At 40.7% G+C, this 23314-nt stretch overlaps 1 protein-coding gene across 2 annotated transcripts; it reads left to right on the top strand.

Moving 5' to 3' along the window:
• The first annotated feature begins 11757 nt into the window (after window positions 1–11757).
• On the top strand, window positions 11758–15473 carry LOC140993793 (hippocalcin-like protein 4). Of its 2 annotated transcripts, XM_073463332.1 has the most exons (3): window positions 11758–11919; window positions 14900–15115; window positions 15276–15473. In XM_073463332.1, exons 1-3 carry the CDS (start codon window positions 11758–11760, stop codon window positions 15471–15473), a joined length of 576 nt encoding a protein of 191 aa, XP_073319433.1. The 2 variants fall into 2 exon arrangements, with proteins under 2 accessions (XP_073319433.1, XP_073319435.1); XM_073463334.1 differs by lacking the exon at window positions 14900–15115.
• Window positions 15474–23314: the final 7841 nt, after the last annotated feature.

Raw genomic sequence — 23314 nt, 5'->3', positions numbered from 1 at the left:
ACAAATGAAAAATGTTTTCCCAGAAAACCAAAAAAGATGACCTAGGGTCCCGTCAGCTAATTTACACTTGTCACAGGAAGCAGAGCCTGTAGGGAAAATGTCTGCTCAGTCTTGGAGAAGTGCATCCGATAGATGACTTTAAACTGGATGAGTTGAAGTCAGGCATTAATGGAACATGCTTTGATCGCAACTAACCCTTTCGTCCATAATTCATGTAAAAATCTCTTCACCAGTATCTGTAATCCATGCCTCTTTTATGTGTAGAGAAAGGATTGCCAGGGAAAAAAGACTAACAAACTTTGAGACTAAATGCTTGAAATTTGGGATTCTGGTCAGTCGGTCATAAAAGCTGTGTTGGTCAGGATTTATATCAATTGTATCGACTGCCTAACAATGTTATGTATATTTTGTGTGTATTACAGAGAGTGCTAAGAAGATATGGTTGTGTTTGGCAACTTGTGAAATGCAAGTCATTAATTAAACTTAAAGGAGACTTATTATGCTTCAGTGTGTTATACATGTTCTTGTGCATGTAAAAGATCTTGAAAGTTATAAAGCCCACATCTGCATCAATGGGAGCTCCTCTCTCCAACAGAAAACACTGCTCCTGAAGTGCCTGAAACGCCTCGTCTGTCACCCCGCCTTTAATTCCCTGACTCCGGTTAGCAGTGCTGGCTCAGGCATGTGTGAGCTGACCAATCCGAGCGGACTGGGTATTTGAGATGGGGGGTCTTAAAGAGACAGGAACTAAAAAAGAGTGCCTCAGACAGAGATAGAGTGCTGCAGCACTGGACAGGATGCATTTTTTTGAGCATTGAAACACCTGTTACATGCTTCAATGTCAAAAATAAAATGATGAACCTGAAAATTAGCATAAAATGTCTCCTTTAAAATGGCACACATAGCAGCTTTGAAAACACTGTTCTGACATTGTGCTGTAGGTTGTAAAATGCTTATTTGCCATCTAGCAGCAGTCTTTGTTACAGAACACATTAAATGTTCATGTCAACAGTGGATAGTGATGACAGGATAGCTTTCAGTACAGGAGCAGGGGTAAGTGCTGCAGGCATTCATCCCATGTTCTGCTTCCTCTTTTCAATTACCCTACTTTCAACGCACTACACAGTAAATACAGTGTGTGTGTGTGTGTGTGTGTGTGTGTGTGTGTGTGTGCGCTGATGAGACATGGGTATATTTGTTCTAGAGACTAGTGTTTTTGTCTCGAAACACCTGAGCCTTACAACCAAACAACCCTCCACCAGGGCTTATGTAATACTGGAAAGTGTGTTTATGCTTGTTTGTGCATATGAGTGTGTGTTTGTGTGTGTTTGTGTGTGTATATGTGTGGATGCTGGCAGCTTTTTACTTGTGCCTGAGCTTAAAGGTGTCGGTGGAATATTATTAGCCACATTTTATAAGGCTGTGCAGGTTTGATAGCGCGCAGACAGAAACAATAGGCGACAATTAGAGCAGCCCTCAGACATGAGTCACCCAGACTTCAGCAAATGTTTAATAATTGTGGCAATAAATACATACTGAGGTGAATATATGACGTTTAGGGAGATATGGGAGATAAAGGTTAGCTGAGAGTCTGACTCATAAGGGCACACGCTCACAGTCGTTTTGTCCCCCGTGTTCCTCCCCAGGCTAGACATGCTGCCTGGTCTTAAATTAGAGTTTGAACTGAACAGAGGTGAGCTGCGTTTCTATAGTGATGCATCCTTCCTGCGCCAGTCACCAGAGAGAATATATGTAGATTAGAATAATATGGAGATCCTACTGATAGGGAGCAACGCCTCAGCACCTCACTTACATAACCATCCATTTTCACTTTGTGTTAACAAGGCTTTCACATTTCACAAGAGCAACACATTACTGACATTTTTCGGATTCAAGCATCTACTGCTAATGCTTGGTTCTTTTCAACAAGTCCTACACTCAAGCTGTGTTCAGTGCAATACTTATGTGACACTGTCTTTTTTCCTTTATTTCTCCAGGATTTTACTGTTGTATAGCAGGTCAAAAACTTGAGTCTTATACATTTTACTTTCAACTCTAAAGTCAAGACTATTAACAGTTCTCATGTAAATTAGAATCAGGTCAAGACTCCAGTCATCATTTTCGTGACTGAATTCTGATTTCTCAAGACTTCAGCTCTGCAATCAGCGACTACAGACAAGAGCATGTAACTTTTGAAAGAAGCAATCTCACATTCCTCCTTTAACAAGAAAAAAGCTGAATTCCAACGTGCTGCTTTAGCTATTCAGCGAACATTGTGTATCTTTGTTGAGTCAGTTTGCTGATGTTATGGCTTGTCTCTCTGCTGTCCTACGGTTACACTATGTAAGCGAGTCATAAATAAACATTTGTATGGTCTGATCACAAAAGTAATACAAGGAGTAAACACAGCTTACCTCGCCAGATTTTTCTTGTTTCCTGCTTGCGGCAACATTCCTGCCATCTTTAAAGAGACTCTAGAGAAACTACAAAAAGAGAAATGTAATTGATGTATTATTCTGCTGACTGCTAAACAGTGGCAACTGTTGTAGAAGACAGGCAGAACCTCTGACATAAACATTTCTAATGTCTCAAGATAAAAAACAACTGCATGATAAAAAACTAGGCTATGGCACCAGTAAAAAGTAACATGTATGCATACATTTGTGAACAGACATAACATTAGCAACGTGATCTCCCTGGGTGTCGTTCAAATAGCCCATGACTTTTAAGAACATTTTGTGTGTCATCCATTTTGTGTGTCAAATTCAGGTGAATTTTCTCAGTTTTTGGATGTGCAGCACGGGATGAAGTCAGGTGACAGTGGGCTGGTTATCAAAGTCTGGTGTTCCTTGTCGTCATGGTAACAATAATGAGCGTGTGAAACGATCGCAGTTTGGTTATATTTAGGCAGTAAAAGTACTTGGTCAGGTTTAGAAAAGACCATAGTTGGGGTTAAAATAATTTGAATTTCTTTATGTACATGACGTAAGTTAAATACATACTTAGACTGTTGGTTTCACATGGGACATGAGCGCCAGGTCTCCTGGATGAAAGTCCTGTATTTGTTTGACCAATCCATCCACTCCAACCTCCTTCATATGCAGACTTTCTTTATCTTTTCTACTTCCTCTGACATTCTTTCTCTTTCTCTGTGACATTCATGCCTAAAACGACACAAAAAAAGTTTAATGTGCTGGTGTTAAATGACAGGCGAACAGCAAGAAATGTATTGCAACAACCTTTAAAAATGACTTCAGACATTGGCATGTTATTCATGCTGGCCAGGCTGGCATTAGAATTGTGTCTGGTTGCTTCTAATAAACAACCAGTTTATTACCCTCCCGCTTGATTCAACAATAAAAATCGAATCAAACACAGGGCGCCATGTGGGATGTGGAAGACTAACACTGGCCAATATTTAGATTTTCAATAAACTCCCACATCAAGCCCATATATCTGTCAGCCAGTTGGTCAGGTCCAGTTGGCAGAGGGACTGCTTCGATTGGCCGAAAGCCTCATCTGCTACCAGACGGCTGTTTGGCTGTGGGCCAGGAAACTGTTGTCAAGACAACGTATTGTTCTGTTTCACTTTTGATGGTTCGGTGAGCTGCCACGAAGACCATTCAGGGCGTGGCTTATCATTCACATATCAATACGCTGGCCGTGCACCTCTCATTAAATCTCCATACTTTGTATCATTTCTCTCTGATACACGCACTCACGCACACACACACACACACACACACACACACACACACACACACACACACACACACACACACACACACACTTCACAGTGTAGTTCATGGCAAGGGCTGGTATTGGACTGGTACCCTATTGATTGCTCCCCATTGTACTTTTTCCACTCTCACAAAGGTTATTGCCTTTGCAAACACACACACACACACACACACACACACACACACACACACACACACACACACACACACACACACACACACACACACAGGAAATGACTACTGTATAGGAGCTCTAGCTTCCCAGTTTTGCTCTGTTTCCAACTCAATTACAGCTTTTGCCAGCTAATCATTTTCAGTCACAGGGACACCAACACATTTCCCCCTCTAGGCTATGTTCACTTAAAGCCAGAGAGCCTGAGCCTCACAATAATGACAGTGTAAGCCCACTGCTTTCCAACCTTGTTTTGGTCCTTGTGGAGCCTCTTGCTGTGTGTGTGCAGAAAGGAAACTGTTTGTCTTATAGTAGTAGTAGTAGTGGATAACTGTAGTGTGATTTGAGGTCATATTGTGAATACCCCTTTGACTCAACTAGATTGTTCGCAGTTTTTTATCAAGTCATCCATGTCAGCTGCATTTGTATTTTCCTTTGTGTCCACTGCTATTAGACAGTTAATGCCAACAGTAAAGTAGTGGTTAGGGTTAGGGGTTAAAGTTCTTCTTGGCTGTTCTGAAGGTCTGTAGAGTTTAGAACAATTGGTCCAGAAGAGCACTCAGTAATGTGAAAACCAGTAGGCCGTCAAAGCAGACATTTTGAGCTGTCACGGTTGGAAGAGCACAGGTGTAAATAATAAAATCAATAGTGGCAGAATTTCATTTAGCCACTTATGTTTTAGGGTCCTGCTGTTCTGCATGCTGGCTTACTAAAACAGAGCCATCATTAATGTCTTTTGCAATTATCCACTACCTAAAGGCTTTAGTGGAACAGACTCATCTATGCTGTTATATCATTTTAGGGATCAGCTCATGATTATTTTCTTTGTTGATGAATTTTTTTTGTCTAAAGTATTTCAAAATAGTGAAAAATATCCAACACAGTTTCCTGGTGATGTCTTGAAACTGCCTCGTGTCCAAACATATTCAGTTTGCAGAGATATATAGGAAATCGTCACCAGCAGGAACCAGGAAAGGTCGACGTAAATGATAAGTGATCATAATTGTTGACAGATTTTCTGTCATTTAACTAAGTCATTCATCAATCATACACAGAACTTACATCATTAGCACTTTCAGCCTTGTACTAACATACAGTCATTCCTTTATCAAACATATTTTATGTAACTTCTGCACTGAAATGTCTATAAACAACTAGACCAGTGTTCTTGTCCCAGATGTTGCCAACAATGTTCAAACCCAGAGAAATCTGTCATTTTATTTAAGGTAAAGGTGTGTTGCATTTGGTTGCCCTGTCGATATTCTGGGATAAAGTGAGGGAGAAAGTTGTGACTAACATAATGTGAATAAAACTTTGAAACATTACTGTATCTCATCAGTTTCTGCCAGAGTCACATCAGATAGATTTTAATCAGCAATGGTGGTTGTTTAACAGTAAAGACAACAACTCCCACGGTCCCCTGTAACTTGCGTCTTTTGTTTTCATTGAGTGAATGTTAGCGGCAGAAATTACAAACTGTGTATTTAGTAGACCGAGCACAGTACTGTCAGCACCTCTCCTTTTAGTGTTGACCTTTCAGAGATAGTTAGTCCTTGAAAGAAGGACATTTTCTTTTGATGTATAGCGGTCATGTCATACATTAGCCCAATAACCACTGTCTTTAGTTTGAGAAAACTGCCATCAAAACGTAGCTTTAGTACTACTGACTCTGGCACGCATACATGTTTAACTACCTTATCCAATCAGCTAGATTGCAGTCAAGCTGGCCAATACACACACACACAGAGAGCCTCCCACGCATTTGCAACTCAGATTAGAGTTAGTGTTTACTATCGGCCTGACAGCTGGAATGAACATGCGTTAAGGCCCCTTCAGACTCAATGAGATACATGTCTTTCTCTTTTGAATGCCTGTTGGGACAATTTTCTACAAGCTCTGCTTATCTGCCGGCAGGCTGCTGTCTCTCCCCGTCCCTCCATCTTCATCGCCTTTTCACTCCCCGTCTCTCTCCCTGTCTGTCTATTTGTCTTCTTCCTCAGAGGTGTGAATCCAGATTGAGTCATCCTTCTTCCTCTGTTTTTTCTCACACAACCTCTTCATCTGCTCTCGCTGTTTCCGTTTCCTTCTTTATCATGATATTTTTGATGTCCATGTCTGAATGTCTGTACGTGTTAAGATTCCAGAGACCACCTGTGTGTGGTGGAACTAATATGTCCTTGTTGTCCCTGGCTGAAGCTGGCATGTTTGTGCGTTAATGTGAACGTGTGTGTTTGGGCCTCTGCTGCGTGTTGACGTGAATGGACTGTCAAAGCCATCATTGTGCACAGCGGCAGCATGTTGCCAGGCCAATTGATCCCATTTGGTGGGAGGTGCAGAGCAGCAGGCGTTCAGGGCTCTTTAGTATGTTTGAGGGAGACTGCAGCATTTAGGGAATATGGCATATTAGCACCGGAAGGAGTGACTTTGAATGCACTGGCATTATAGAGTATAAATAGGTTTTAGGGTTTAACAAAGCCAAAACTTATATTTGCAGTTTAAAAAGAACATGTTACTTTCTCTGGATGCTAATGAAATTCTACTTAGTGGGTTAGCAAGTTGTTTGGATGTTTATTTTGGAGGTTATTGTGTTCATGATCGCCAGTTCAGCTTCATTGTTGTTGTTTTTTTTGTTTTGTGGTCACTTGGAGGAAGCAGAGCAGTGTGTACAAATCTGATGTATCATCATCATATACAGTATGTCATTGCAAAAAGGACCACAATGCAAGACTCTGTTTAGGCAGGTGGAAGTAACTAAAGGAGAGCCTTAATGACATAAACCTATTCCAAAAATAAAATCAGGCAGGCAACACAAACTGAAGAAGGAAGGAGGGAGGAAGGAGGAATACGAAACTAAATCAAGAACAAACCAGTTAGGCAATTGACTGACACCCCAAAGAGGAAACACACAAGAGGCTAATCAGGGACAGGTGAAACAAATCAGGGCAATCACAAAGGCGAGGAAGAGACAAAGACAGGAAATGAAACAAAACATGACACATGAGGGTGAAACCTACAAAATGTAAGCAGGAAATGACTAGACTAAATCCCCAAACCTTGTTAATAATATTGTCTTTTTATATTGTCTACATAATCTCATTCAGCAGACATGGACTACATTAGGTTTAATTTGAAGTGGTGATTGTGTCAACCCAACAAATGTGTCTGCAGTATTCACTTTCCTTTTAACTCTGTTTTGGTCTCCACCAGCTCCTGAGAATGTGGCTCTTTAGCAGCTAAATACTCTATGTTCACTAAATAGTCGATTACTTTGTCTGTCTGCTTGGCAGTTAGTGTACATTGGGTAAGGCTTTAAGAAAAAATGGTTGATGAGAGTGTTGAGAGTCAACCAAACCAGTAAAGTTGCAGACAAAGCCAAAACAGTGAGCTGAAAGGTACAAAAATGCTCAGTAAACCTGAGAATGTAAAGGTGCAATATGTAAGAGTTAGCAACAAATAGAGGGCAGCATATCACAACTGCTGCTTATTGTCAATAAAGTTAGCACAGTTAGCTATGCGACTAGCGAAGTCTGGACTGGGAGCTCGGAGCACTGGGGAAGTGTTGATGTTGCTAGCACAGAAGCTTTGGACAAGGGCAGGCTGGGTTAGCTGGTTAGCATGCTGACTTCAGTAGATCTCTCATCTCTTTGAAAATGGCATTTTTTTTGGTTCTGGCACAGGAAGTTGACATTGCTATTCCTAATCTTGCCCACAAAGCTCTGATTGTTGCTCAGCTGGAGTCTGCTATCAGTGAGCACAATGCTAGACCCTTTTAAATCTTTAAAGTAATTGTTGATGTGGCACCAGAGTACTTTAACAGGCAGATTAACAGTCCATATTTTATGCATTCACATGTTTTGTGTCCCTTAAAACAGCAAGCACATCTGTAATCAACACAAGCTTACCCTAGTTTGACATATACGTGCACACATATGTGTTAATGCATATCACAACCTTCTCCAAGGCAGGCAAAATGAGAAAAGGCTATAGAAGCCAGTTAATCTGTAGTCTGAAAGCATCTCTTTGATTCTGCAGGGATTTGACTTATTTGCTCTGAAAGGCAGCCTAATCCAGGGGAAGTAAACACAGAGGGTTATCTCCAGATAACCTCCAATACCTGAATAGTCTCCCACAATAGATTTCTACCTCAGTAAAATGAGCTGGCAGAGACTCGAGCACCTGACTGGAAGACAGCATCCTACCCAGGAATGATTAGAATGAACCTACGGGTTGCCTATTTTGCTTGCGTGAGCAGTGTTTATTTTGATTTGTTCAAATGGGATAAATTTCAGGTGTGTTTGCTCGCCTGGCTAGTCGCACCTCTCTCTGTCCTCCACAGCAAACTCTATTATCTGCTACATTTGGTTCTCTAACAGAGGGATAAAAACTCATCGGCCTCCGTCAGAGGCAAGAAACAATGTTACAGCGCTGTTATTTCAACTGTGTGGACTGTTTTTGTGTGTGTGCATAGAAGGGAAGAGCCAAAATAAACTCACAGCTTGTGGCAAAATTTGGTACGCTTGTGATGTGTGCATCTTTATTGATGCAGTCAGTGATTTACAGAGCTACCGGTGTGGAAACTGTCAATGATTCAGAGAAAGTTCAAGTTTCTTTCCATATGCAATGAGAGTCATACACACTTTAGGGCTCCAAGCTAATATTTCACAGTAGAAACTTTTTCATTTAGGTGCACCAGCAGATCATTTAGGGGCACCCAATAATCCATTTTAATTTCTTAACACATAATGAAAATGATTGTAAACAGGAACAAAGGTGCAAATAGATGGTTTGCGAAATTGCTACATTTCATGCGCACCGCTGTGACCAATGAAAGTGTTTAATCCCGCTTGACAGATTTTTGCGCGACCAAAATAGTGGCACCGTGGAGCCCTGCATTTAAGAGAGAGGGAGGATTGAATCCTTCTAATTTAATAACGACTCCTCAGGGGAGAAGGTGTTGCTGCCACAACATGAACCCTTGCGCTTGATCCTTCTCAACACAGTCACCCTCAACATCTGTCTGCATCCATCCTGTAGTAGTAGTTAACCTCGTGAAACTGTGTTAATGTGTCTGAGTAGACACTGTATGTGTGTCTGAGCAAGTAATGCATTACAGAAATGGTCTGTGAGATGTGATGAAACAGTCGCCTTCCTAACCTAAAAACAATCCTGAGTCACCCCTGAAGTGATCCGTTTGTGTCACTGCACAATTTAAGCACACAGGTTCCTTTGTGGAAATGAAACACTTGAAATTGCTCTTAAGTGGTTGCCACACGCTGGGGTCTATTATAAACAGGCTAAAAGTGGGAGCTGGTTTCCAGCAATAACTAAAAAAAGTCAAGGATGCTTTAATTGGACACGACTGCAGAGAACAGAAAGGGTTATATTCAGTGTTAAGGCTTCAACTCTTTGATTTTATTCTCTTCCCGAACAGAAATCTTTCTTTTTTCCTTAAACAACTGTAAGAGGATATTCTGTGTTTCAACTTGAGAAGATCACAGGTGACCTTTTCAACACAAGTTAACGCTCAAAAGGCCTCGGTCCCATTGATATCCTTGACTGCTCTTCCTCTAAGCTTTTGGCGCTCCTACAGTGCCTCCCACTTGTCATGGGAACATAAAGTCCAAAATATTTGTGCAGTCTGCAGTAACTTGGGGATTTGTTGCCTCCTTCTACATGACTCACTCGCCATAAAGCACGGCAGGATGATATTTCAGCCTCTAAACTGTCCCCACACTCTCGCTGCAATTTAGAGGAGGATTTGTGGCCGCTTGACTCGGCTGTGTCCTGGTGTCAAAGTGCGAAAGCTGTCAGATGGGACTATGAGTCAGGCATGGCGTCATGGAGGCACTGCAGTGGTCGGCAACCATGGGAATATGTGTGGTGAGGAGCCAGGCTAATGGGCCATTTTATGGCCAGAATAGCAGTGATGCTATCAGGTGATTATGGAGGTAGAATGATACGAGTCATTATGGGACTGGAAAGACCTTTTGTGACATGGACTTTTTGTCCGTGATGTATGTGCACTGATAAAACTATCCATTTCAACACATCTTTTAAACAGATCATATGATACTTCCACTTGTCTAATGCATATTTACTCTTCAATAACTACTGCTCTTTACTTTAAACTTGATCTTATTTAGATATTTTCACTTGTGTCTGCAAAATGCCTGCAATAGGTATTTATGTATTGGAACCAAGTTATTTATAGCGGGGAAATGTACATTAACCTACAGTGATATCAATGTAAAGTCCCGGGGTTACTTTAACAGCCAATTAAAGCTGCTGTAGTGTTTTTGTCATTTTGGCTAACTTCCTGTTGGTTTTTCAGTTAGCAATCCCCTTCCTTCTCTCAACTTCACGACACTTGCATGACTCCTTTCTTTTTTTCGAGGCAGCTCTCTTTGCCTCTTTCTTTTGTCCAAGCATGATCCGCTTGGATCACTGGAATTGGTAGCTTTCCTTGTTCCTCCATTGCCAGTGTAGCTACCAGAACAGGTGGATCCTGCTCTATATGTGTCCCCTAAAGAGACGGGACCACCTCTTTATGGAGTGGTCTGTCCTGATTTGATGTGTGGGCAGGGCTACCTGAAAATGTATTTTCTCTTTTACTGCATGAGCAGGGGGAGGACAGATATGGGTTACTGACCAAACAAACTGTCACAGTGATTACTGTTGGAATATAGAGCTATTTTACACTTACAGAACAGTTAATACAGTTGCCTCTTGCAACTGCCCTTGTTTTCCTGGAAGTACTGTTCATAAGTTTGATAAAGCGTCTTAAAGGAGATGCCATTCCAAGCAAAGTTTTATATATAACACAGAAGTGTATATACAGGTTTGAATTCTCAATACTGAACACGTATCTCTGTCACAATCACCGCATGCATATAGAGTTTTAGCATTTAGTTGCAAAAAAAGTTCATTAATATATCTAAACAAACAAGGATAACTTTTAAACAGTAGGTTAACAATAGACAAGATTATTTCTTTGCCTTTATTGGATAGTGACAGGTAGAGGCAGACAGGAAATGGGGAGAGCGAGAGGAATAGGGGGGTTTGACATGCTACAAGGGTCACCAGCCAGAATAGAACCAGCAACAGTTGTGACCATGTGGCATGTTCTGTCAAGTTGCTCCACAGACAGTCATCTTAGAAAAATAAATGTAGACGGTTAACTAAGGTTTAGGTGCCATGAAGAAGTTGTCCATTTAGATATGTTTGGCATAGCATCAATTAATGTCACAGCTAAATTGGGTTTCCCTGTTTCAAAAATATACAAAATTGTATCATCTGCATATTTTTATGTGTAAACATCAGAAAATACAGCTAAAGGCATGTCATTTATTAGACAGTAAACTGTAAAAGTCCTAATATGGAACCTTGGGGCACATCAATATTGTACTTAAGATTCAAATAAGTAATCTCCATGGTGGAGCTGTGTTTCTTTAAACAAGAAAATACCACACTTATCTACCTTTGACTTACTACAGTCCAAAGAAATACATTACCTTACTCTCAAAATATTGCTAATTTTAAGTGGGTTACATTTCTGAAAATAACTTTAGGACTGAATGGCTCAATAAAAACATTTGGCATTGAACATGTGTGTATGAATGTTTATTATGCATATTTTGACACAGAGCAACATAATGACAATGCAGCTTCCCTTTGTGTGTGGCTCTGTGCAGGTAATTCCTTGTTTGCATCCGTCCTCAGGGACCTGTGCTGTTGCAACAACACAGGACATTGCTGCTGTTGCTGTTGTTTGTCTAGCACCCTCTCACCTGTGTGCTCGCCCTCTCTCCCTCTCTGTATCAGCTTCCATCAGAGAGGTGAAGCATCATGGGGAAACACAACAGCAAGCTGGCTCCAGAGGTCCTGGATGACCTGACCAAGAACACCGAATTCAACGAGGCGGAGCTCAAGCAGTGGTACAAAGGCTTCCTCAAAGACTGTCCCTCCGGCATCCTCAACCTGGAGGAGTTTCAGCAGCTCTATGTTAAGGTGAGCCTGAGGTGGAGGGCAGGGAAGGAGACATGACGCAGAGGAGGTGGAAACATGGGAGTTGATTATGCAGTAATAGGTCGGCCTGGGGTCAACAAATGGGTAGCAGAATGTTTTTCATAGCTACTTCCTGCATTGCCTGCAGTGAAAACTGTTATATAAAATTAAAAGTTTACCTCTTAAATGACTCAGAACATTGTTGGGTTGTTACATAGAAGGCTTATGTTACCATGGATGACTAATCAGCCAATATTTAGGGCATAGAGAGGAGGCGGAGTCTCTAATACTGCCAGTCACTCTGTTGCTGCCTGAAACTTCATCAGAGCCTTTAAAATGGCACAGCACCAGAAAGAGACTGACAGATTGTACTGACTGGCTTGTACTTCAGTGTACTTATTGATGTGTCACTGTGAATGAGAAACTGACTGTTTTCAAAGTTGTATTATTATATCAGAAACAAACCTGGCCCTGAGCAAGCAGCAGAAAATAGAGAAAAAAATGACATATATGACCGTTCCCAAGACAACATAACCATTGCAGTGTACCAGCAACAGGCGTAACGGACCTTTGTTATACACTTGCAGTTTTCAAGGTTTAGGTACTAAAACTACTTTGATTTAGGTTGAGGAAAACATTGTGGTATGGGTTAAAATTAGTTAAGAATGTACCTATGTTAAGTAAGTAACGTGATGTAACTTACTGAATTAGTAAATGAAAAGAATTCACAGCTGACCTCTGGTTTCACACTGGACACGGACATCTTTATACTACTCCTCACTTCCTCCTTTGCAGCTGTAATAATTACAACAGCCCATAGAGGTCATCACCTAACAAGAAACGTAAATATGGGTCCAATAAGGTGATTCATAGTTGACCTATATGGTCATTTTGCTGATAAGGACTGGCTGCGTTTTTGCAATGTCACAGCTTTGCGACTTGGAAAAAAAGACTGGTAAACCTTGGAGAAGTTATTCTTTCAAACACGTAGTAATACTGTGAAAGGGTCTATTTTAATGTTTTCCGGAACAAAAGTGTTTTTGGTGCCTTAACCTAACTAAACTGGAACAGACAACTGAAAAGACACAGAAAATAATGAGTGAACTTAGAGTAAAAATATTAGGTGAACAGTATAACAGTGTGTTCCAATTGGGATACAAAACCTGGTCTCCCAGTGAAAGTCCTGTACTTGACCCACTCAGCTGTGAGGGCTTGCTTCAGATGTGGACTTTGTTGCTTTTTCTAGTTGAAATGACAGTACTGGCACTACATTAATAATGGCATTCTGGGAACAACATCAAAACAGCTCTATCAGATACACTGAAAATAGATGGATAGATTGAAGTGCCATCTGTCAGTTCCATCAGTTTCATTTTGTAAAACAAGTGCTCTCCAATGGCTGCAGTTTATTTCTAAAATGTCTTTCACGCAACAACTGCCTTTCTCTGTGTTTATGTTTGGAGCAGCTCCTGTCTGTTAAAACCCTGTTAGAGACATCAGATATTCATAAAAATGAAAGATGAATCTATCAAATGCATTGATGGTTTGACAGACGTTCCTACATATTTTGGATCTATAGTAACATGGTATATACGTAACAGATTGAGCAACACATAAAATCACATTGCTGTGAGCTTTTCATAACTTAGAAGTGTTTGACATTTTTTCGTCACTCTTCAATGGCAGAAAAATCTTATTTTCAAAGCTTGCAGAGTTTTGAAAATAGAGAACAGAGACACTAACCCAAAACAAATCAGTCAGCACAGTAATTGAAAATTGAACTCACTGTGTTGTTATCATGTGGTTGTATGCTCTGCACACAGTGATCAACTATTTATTGGGTAAGCTAATGTCCCCTGAGCTAACACTGTAATACTCCTGCTCCACTTCTGTGATTGTCATCAAAACACTCCTATATCACACAAGGTTGTGCTCTGCAGTGAAACTGGCACGTAGATTCTACACAATCATGTTTCTGTGACAGTGAACATAAAGTAACATTCTCGAGGTCTGTACTAACTCATAGCGTCAAGACAAAAAAAAAAGCCAAAACCCATATGATCTGACCTTATAAACCTTATACACAGTAACACAGTAACAAAATAATGGTTGAAAACAAATAGTTTGAAGCGTAGAAGACAGTTAAGCTCAACTTACGAAAAATAAATTAGACAGGGGTGTAATATGGTCACAGAGACCCCAAATATGTGTTTAGGAATTCTATTCACTCAATTAATGCTGAATGCTACATTTTTTTTAAAAAAAAAGGTAAAATATAAGAAAACGAATATCCAGAAATTGAACAAGAAATCCACTCTGTACATGCGTTTGACCCAGATGTTTAATACAAGGTCAATATAGACGTGTTGTTTCTGCAAACATGTATGATATGTTCACATTTGTACATGTCATAGGCTACGCAACACATTTCTACAATCCCTTTGATACCCCGTTCACATGTTTATGAGCTGACATTCATCTCGTTAGGTGGAGGGGATGGTGGTGGAGTTACAGGGGAGAAGGCTGTCAAACCAATGACCGCAGTTAAAGACTGTGTGTCGACATTTGTAACCATGACACTGCGGATATTTTTTAAGAGACCTCAGGACAATGTCTAGCCATGTTTGTGGTGTCAAAACCGGGTATTTTAAGTGCAAACATGATCTTCTCCTAACCCTATCCAAACGGTTTTTGTGCCTAAACCTAACCAGATCATAAACACAGTGTTGTCACAACATACAATTCGTGGTTTGCAGAAAAGTACGTTGTCAACAATTCTTGTGATTGGTTGATAGTAACATGTAAGTTGGGGGTACAGCAGAGGTCAGTTGAGGTCATGATATCCTGACTTTTAGAACCTAATATGGGTCAAACTTCAAAAATATTGGATCCTACATTGCCCATAATGCAACTCAATAGGGTTTTTCAATGCATCTGATTGTTAATTTATGTCACTTTCTTTTCCTCATTTGTCACCCTCCAGTTTTTCCCGTATGGTGATGCCTCCAAGTTTGCCCAACATGCGTTTCGGACATTTGACAAGAACGGCGATGGGACCATCGACTTCAGAGAGTTCATCTGCGCCCTGTCCATCACCTCCAGGGGCAGCTTCGAGCAGAAACTCAACTGGGCCTTCAATATGTATGATCTGGATGGGGATGGAAAGATCACACGCATGGAGATGCTGGAGATCATCGAGGTGTGTGTTTGTGAGGGTGGAGTGCATGTGTTAATGTACGCATGAGAAGGTTTTATCTAGGAACTAGATTTTGGCATTTTACTGGTTTCTGTTCGATAGATCATGTGTTATTTACACATTCAAAGACAAATTTAATTGCTTTTCTTTTCCTCCTCTTCAGGCCATCTACAAGATGGTGGGCACTGTGATCATGATGCGTATGAACGAGGACGGGCTGACCCCGCAGCAGCGTGTGGACAAGATATTCTCCAAGATGGACAAGGACCACAATGATGAGATCACCCTGGAAGAGTTTAAAGAGGCGGCCAAGTCTGACCCCTCCATCGTCCTACTGCTGCAGTGTGACATGCAGAAGTAGAGAGAGGGGTGGGTGGAGAAACAGAGGGAGGGAGGGGAGGGATGGGCGAAGAGTTGAACTGAAACAAGAGAAGGAAAGAGGATGGGAGAACAGAAAGGCTGGGGAAGAGAGGGAGGGATACAGTTTGGGGAGAAGGAGGAGGAGGAGGTAGGGAAGCTTTTCTCCTTTATTTGAGGCAGTGATGACTGGGAGTGAGCTATGTTTGGAACAGAGTGGACCCTCTGATTGATGCCATTCTTTTCTTCCAGTCCGTCCCGCGGTGCAGTACAGTCCTGCAGCACTCCTGCTGCAGTCTAGCTGGCAGTCTTTACAAATCCAATTTGATGAGGAAAGGGGAAATTCCTGCAGCTCCTTCAGCACAGACCGTAGAAATATTGTCGGGATTTACCAAGGAGATATGTAGAAGTGTCACTCACACTTTGAGAGTGTCAGGCTCTGTGCCTAGCATGTGAGATTACAAGACTGCAGGGTACTGCAAAAGTCTGCTGCCTTTATATAACACTTCCACATTTCTCCCAAACTGTATTATAGTGAATGGTTTGCCCACCAGCTTCAAGATCTAATGTAAGATGTAAGTTAACACAGATTTCAATTGGCATGAAGAAATGTGGTTGTTCATAACACCACATCGACAGATGTCTGCACCATCTGGTTCTACCACTTCATCATTGTCCCAGATGACACTTGCAGCTATCTGTTTAAAAGAATACATTTGAAAATATACTTAGTTCACTTTCTTTGTGAGAGTTACATGGTAAGATCAATACCACTCCCATATCTGTCAGTTAAATTTTAAGCAATAGTTAGCTTGGCTTAGCATAAAGACTGACAACAAACAGCTGGCAAGGCTGTCTTCAAGGTCAATGAAATCTGCCGAGTAGCACCTCGACTCACTTATCACATAAAAAATTGTTTAGTTCATTCAAGAACCAAAGTGTCAAAATGACAAGTTGTGTTTTTACTGGGGTTTATGTGGAGTGTTCGCTGGTTGCCTGGCCAACTCATAGCTCAAGAAATGAGGTGAAGTCCAAAAAAAGTCCCTAAAACCCCTGGTATAACTGCAACTTGTCATTTTTTAAACACATTATTACACCTAAACGACTGAATAGATCAACTGCCAGTGACTCTCAAAACAACATATATCACAGTTCCCAAAACCAGCGAATCAGCTGCAATGCTTGGTTAGGTTAAGGCACTAAAACTACTATTATGAACCTATGTTACCTACTGTGCGTAATATACGTGACATAACTTAACTACATTAGTAAGTCTACGAGCTTAAAGTTCTGTGCTGTTTGACCCAGCCACCCATTCCCAACTTCCTCCTTTGCTTCTGTAATAATTACTATGGCTACTGGAGGGGGCCACCTCCACCTAACAAGAAACGCAAATATGGGAGTAATAAGCTCCTTTAATGGTCGACTTAAATGGTTGTTTTTCTGATGAGGACCAGCTGCGTTTTTTTCACCTTTGGACAGAGCCAGGCTAGTTGTTTCCCTGTGTATCCAGTCTTAATGCTAAGCTAGCCTCTAGGCCTTAGCTTCATATTTACTGAACCAATATGAGAGTGATATGTATCTTCTCATTTAACTCTCGTCAAGAACTCAAATAAACATATTTCCCGAATGTGTTACTCAAGTGTCAATTCTGGCAGCCTATTTTCAGAACAGAACCAATGTTTGGATGCTGTGCACTGTGGGATACTTTGGAAAAAGGAATGGCATTAAACCAACAGAGGGCCTGTTGTTTGGTCCATATGGTCCATGTAGAGTGACAAGAGAGAAGCAAATGCTCTGCTGATAGCGAGAGAACCATGTAAACCATAAGCTGTAAGAGTTTGTGCTATTGTCACCATATGTGTGAGTGTACCTGTGAGAATGTTGCCTGTGCGCAGCTGCATCTGTTAGTTCCTCAACAGCCAAATCCACAAACAAAGCATTTCCGGCAGCGTACAGTACGGCGTCTACCCGCTTTACACTCTAAGTACGAGGCGAGCAGGTGACAAATGTCTCAGAAGGCTGCATCCAGCAACATGGTAAAGCATACTGATGTGCTGCTCAATGACTTCTGGCTGCCCCCCTAGCTTCTCCACACATGCTAACAAAATCAATATCTTATCAAGATGATTACAAGTGTTGTATTAAAAGGACATGTAATTAGGTTAGAGTAAAGCTTCGTCCTCCACATAGGCAGGGCGAGGCATAATGGAACCCAGGCTTTCTCCAGCGTGGCTCTCTGTGTGATTATTTTAGGCTCATTTGAATGTCAGCTACAGTTTCAGTGGGATGAGGCAACAGGAAGTGTGAAAATTAACACTTGACATTCAAATTGCTAATAGTATACAATTATTATTATAAGAAGAAGAGGAAGAAAAGAGTGGCATGAAAACACTACATTAGTTTGACATAATTAAAGCCAGCATTTGTAGAGTTTTTGTGCGATTATAGTATCTTCAGATTCTTCCGTTGGCAAACTAAGCTTCTCAAAATAGCCCAGTGAAAACAACTCAGAGAGAAATCTCTCAAATCTTTTCCAGGTTTGCCAAAAAAAAAGCCTAAATTAAGAAACTGATTAACAAAATGTTTTCAAAGCCTTTAATATAAAAGAGAGGTAACCTATTAATGAACACAAGTGTGATTTGATAATGACAATGGAAATGTAAAAGCTCACTCTTATGCATTGTTTCTTAATTAGTTATTAGATTTAGTCCATTAGCTGTAATAGAGCTAATTAACATGGCTATATTAAGACATTTCTATTTCCATTTTTGGTATTTATTTCATTTACAGGTTGAATTTAAAATTAGACCTACACTGATATAGTATGTCATTATTACAACTGATTGCAGTGGATATGTTTTAATTGCGTCTCATTACAAAAAAAAAAAAAGACAAAAAAAGTCAGCTTTGTGCTCTTCATTGTAAAGTAGCACCATGAGTTTGGGCAGCAAACTGAATTAACTTAACCAACTGTGGATATCGTGTCAACAGTCTGACATGTATGTGTCTTAAGCAGAATGAGAAACCAGGAAAACATACAGAACAATATGAAAAATAATGTTGCTTCTCTCAGACCAGCAATTTGAGCAACAGAAAGAGCCACTAGTGGAGCGTGGAGTGGGAATAATCAGGACAGTAATTACAGGCCGCATGACAGAAACGGTATTTCTCTGAAAGGCCAAACCTGACTCCATGATTCATCGTTGTTTCACATGAGAAGCTCCTCTTTCTCTTCTCCCACTGTCCGGCTCTCCCTCCCTTTTGTCTTCTTCCTCCCTAAATGTCAGAGAGGAAGCGCTTTGATAATAGGTGGAGGGAGAGCAACTTTGCTGAACTCAGCTCAGATCTAAAATCAATTCGAAAAAGAGCAAAAGGTTGAAGAGGGAGCCTGGGGTGGTGCGCATGTGTACATGTGCTCACCGGTGATTGTGAATAATAGTAGATAACTGGACAGTGTAATGCTACCTGTAGCTACATCATGTATACCATTGGATTATCTTGAGAAATCAGAGAGAACAAGTGGTTGAGCACAGATAAAATATTGTCCTTCATTTAACATCTAATTTTATGTCGATTACAGAGTTTTTAATTACCCACACCCTACTCTGCCTCTGATTGGCTAGTACTGTACTCTAGTTAGGGCAAGAATTACGGGGGTAAGCTAATCAGAAGCAGGTCATGCTTAGCTTAGCGCAAAGACTGAAAACGGGAAAAGAGCCAGCTTGGATTGAACAAACAAGATATAACATGTTAATTAGAGATTTAGAGGATAGGCAGATTTGTTTACCTTTGGACAGAGCACAGCTAGCTAACTGCTCTTTGTGCTCAGCCAGCTAAACTAAACATCTCCTATAAACATGAGAGTGGTATAAACATTCTCATCCATCTCGTAGTTAAAAAGTGACAAAGTATATATCCCACAACGTCAAACTATTATTATGACTATTAGTTATTGTGGATGTTGAGTCAATCTTGAAAGCTAACAGAAACAAATATGCTAGTCTGCACCTAATAAACCAAGTGTTGGGGGGAAAAAAGAAAAGTGCAGTAATCTGTTCACCTGACTTTCTCAGAAATTGAGATACAAGCATTATTGTGTCATAGATAGATATGAAGGAGAAAGTATAAGTTGGGCTAATGTATGGCTAAAGTTACATGAAGCTAACGTAATCAGGCATAGTGATTTGGTAAAGCCGTAACGAAGGCTATGTCTCATTACCCCTGTAAGAATGGAGCTGTGTGGGGGAAAATGATTGAGTAAACACCTTGTCTTTGTGTTTGAGTATTTAGCACCTCCAGTAGTGTTAATTAAATTCGACAAGTTGCTGGCTAAGTCCCTACTTCCAGGCCTGTTACTTTCCTGAGGAAACCCTGCGACTCTAAAACGACTCTTTGCTTCATCTCATGAGTCCTGCATTAGGAATTCTGATTCACTGGGGCAGACCATTGCATTTTTCATCGTGGATTATTTAAAGATTGTAGACTTTCTGGCATCCCTGCATAGCAGCAAAAACATTTGACTTCTCTCCCGTCAGCTAATCAGATTCATCTCCTCCTTCTCAGCCAGCCAATGAGCACGCTCCCTCCCTCCCCGAGGCTTTGTGCGATACTGTAATGATAAAAACTACATGTACATTATGATACGACTGTAATCGTATTTATGAATATAAACAAATATAATATGTAAATGTAAATGTACCACTAGCTTAGACCTAATTTCATATGATGACACAGCTACTGTGTGTGTGTGCGTGTGAGTAAGTGTGTGTGTGTGTGTGTGTGTGTGTGTGTGTGTGAGAGAGAGAGAGAGAGAGTGATAGAGTGAGCCTGTGTAACAACTGTGAGTGCTTGTGAAAGCTCTGTGTGTGCTGTATGTCGGGACACTTTTGCGAGTGTTCAGGTGTTTTGTATTTGTATCATTTGTGTAACAAGAGACGCCTCAGTCTAGTTTAACTTTGTAAAAAAAAAAAATGAGTGTAAGCCCTCGCACCGAAGCACTGAGTATTATTACCCTTGCCTACACTTGCTTTTGTGGTCCGCTGATATACGGTATGTACTGTCTCTGATATGGGACGTGTCGTTTCGTTTGCTGTAGCCTACTGTTGCAGTTCTACAAATAATACTCACATATAGACGTTATGTTTCACCAAATGGCTTCGACAGGTTTCTGAAATGGGAGTTGTTGAGGAGTTGTTGGCAGGAGAAGCCCGAGGTGTGAGGAGAGGGGTGTCACTGGTGAGAAAAAACCCTGTGCTGTGTCACAGTGTCACCCAGTGGATGGAGGTATAATGTCACACCTCACAACGACTCAACTGCCGCACAGCTTATATAACGAACATGCCTCGAGATCAAAACTGACACTGTTATGTGATGCCGACAGCTTCATTAGTCATTACAGTCTTGTGTTTCTCAGAAGAAGTGCAGAAATCTGAAAGTGGAGTGAGTCGCCTTTTTGCAAGGTAAACTGGAGTGGATCTTTCTTTTACAAAAATTTTTTTTTTAGCCTGTTTCTTGGAGTTTTCTTGAATCGAGTAACACTAACATCGTCATGCTAAACACTTAAAGTAGACTGACATAGGTGAAAGAAATTGATTAAGAGGCTGAGCCTTTCTTATGATCTCTCATCTTAGTGGTCTCTTAAGCAGTGTTGTAAAGAGCACCCAAAAGTCATACTTGAGTAAAAGTAAACATATTATGTTAAGATATTACTTTGGTTAAAGTGAAAGTCACCCATATGAATAGTTTATTGAGTAAAAGTCTTAAAGTATCTGACATGTAATGGACTTAAGTATCAGAAGTAGAAGTAAAAGTAAATTATTACTTTTTTAAAATCTGATTGAGGATAAATGAATTAGAAAATGTGCTGCTTTGGCTCAGATGCAGCATTTAATCAGCGAAGTAACAAGTAACTAAACCTATCAAATAAATGTAGCGAGTAAAAACTACAATATTGGCCTCCAAAATGTGGAAGTATGAAGTAGCAGAAAATGGAAATACTCACCGCACGTGAATGCTAATGTTACTCTGTAGCTGCTGGATATGTTAATAGACAATTATATGCCATCACAACTTCATAAGGTGATTATATGCCAGTGATTATTTTTGTCTCATCATGTGGCAAAAACAAATAAAACAAAAAAGATAATTATTGCAGCTGCAGGAGAGCAATTTTAAATATCCTACATTCTGCACAAACAGGCTTGTATGAAAGGGTTTTTATTGTTCAAGTTTTTTAAATCTCTCCACTGGCAGATTTTGTGCATGGATTTTCAGAAAAACAAAGTCACACAGTTAAGGTTGACTACCAGAGTTTGCACATTGTTTGCAGTGTACAAACAGTCACCCACACAGCCCCATGTGTTCTGTCGCCTCTTGTTTTGACTCACTTCATTACTGTCATAGGCTTTGTTAGTCACCCTATTCTACATTAAACGGTATGAAATAAAACAGTTGATTGGAACAGATTGGCTCACAAAGTGGCTCCACAATGTGTTGATCTCCAATCTCCTCTTGCTTATTAGATCCTGTCCATCTTAATTAGCGCCGGCTCAGAGCGGAGAAAGTGCTTTTCATTTGTTCTCTCGAATGCCTTCTCATCAGCTGTTTTCCCTACGCGCTGTCCAATTCAAAACTCCTTAAACAAAATTCAACATTTAATCTGTGGATTGTATGTGCCAAAGATGGGAGTGTGTCACGTGGAGAAACCGATGGCTGTGGTCGTATCAGGTGGAGTTAAACATGGAGTGATGCTGTATTGATCACATGTGATGCAGCTCATCAGCTGTCAGTCCTCAGAGAGCTCTGCACAGACGCGCTGAGCTGTGTGACATGAATATCAACATGGATATTCTGCTCTTTCTTCTGACGGGATCATTTGTGCTCGATTGTGCAATATACTTCTACTCTTCAACATTTCTCTATGATGTTCATGTAAATGTCTCTTTGTCCCGTCTGATGATTTGGCTTCTGTTTTTCTTTTCTGTTTTCAATATTGTTAGGCTCCTAGAACAAAGACGATGTAATTATTTTTGTTACATAGAATAAAACACATGGATGTCCAGAGTGGCTGCTGTTGTCTTCTCTCCCGTGTGTTTCCTCCGACAGCGTCTTCACACGTTTAAGCGCTCTCACACACGCACGCACGACAGTGAGCCAAGAGTATGAGTCACCGTCTAGCGATGATGTCACACTGCTGCAGTGATGTCACCCGTCATGCTGTTCTCATGGTAACCATGCTGAGGCCACACGATAGGGAAACCAGTACATAAACACACACAAAGCACACTCTCACACCTTCATTACCACACATATTTACACAAAAACACACACACACAGTCGTAATTCAGGGTGAAACGTAATGACTGAGGAAATGAATGTTGCCTGTGGTATCTGCGGGCTCAGCTGGACAGCGATGGAGAAATAATTGAACATTATTAAATGACTCATGAGGATTGAGCTTTGGCTTTATGAATGGATAAGGACATGCACTTCCCACGAGAGGCGGAAACACCAACAGGGACCTTTTGTGCTGAAAAATTCAACAGATTTCCTGTCTTTGAAATGCTGCGTTAAAGGGCAATACCACTCCATTTAAGCTCTCTGTGTTTTTCTCTGTGACAAAAGATCGGCCTGTTAGGAGACTCCACAAACACTGAAGTAATAAATCGATAAATAAATATAGATTCCTCTGGTCTGGCTCACTCCTCTGGATAAACTGTGTTGGCTAAAAACCTGGTTTTCCATTGCCCCTCCTCCAGCCGTCCATCACGGATCAATAAAAATCTATTCTGAGCGCCGCTGTATTAGGCCTCAGCTCAGTGGAAAACCTAACATCACAAATGC

Source organism: Pagrus major, chromosome 3 (genome assembly GCF_040436345.1).
Source record: "Pagrus major chromosome 3, Pma_NU_1.0".
Lineage (NCBI taxonomy): Eukaryota > Metazoa > Chordata > Actinopteri > Spariformes > Sparidae > Pagrus > Pagrus major.
This window is presented reverse-complemented; position numbering and strand designations above follow the sequence as displayed.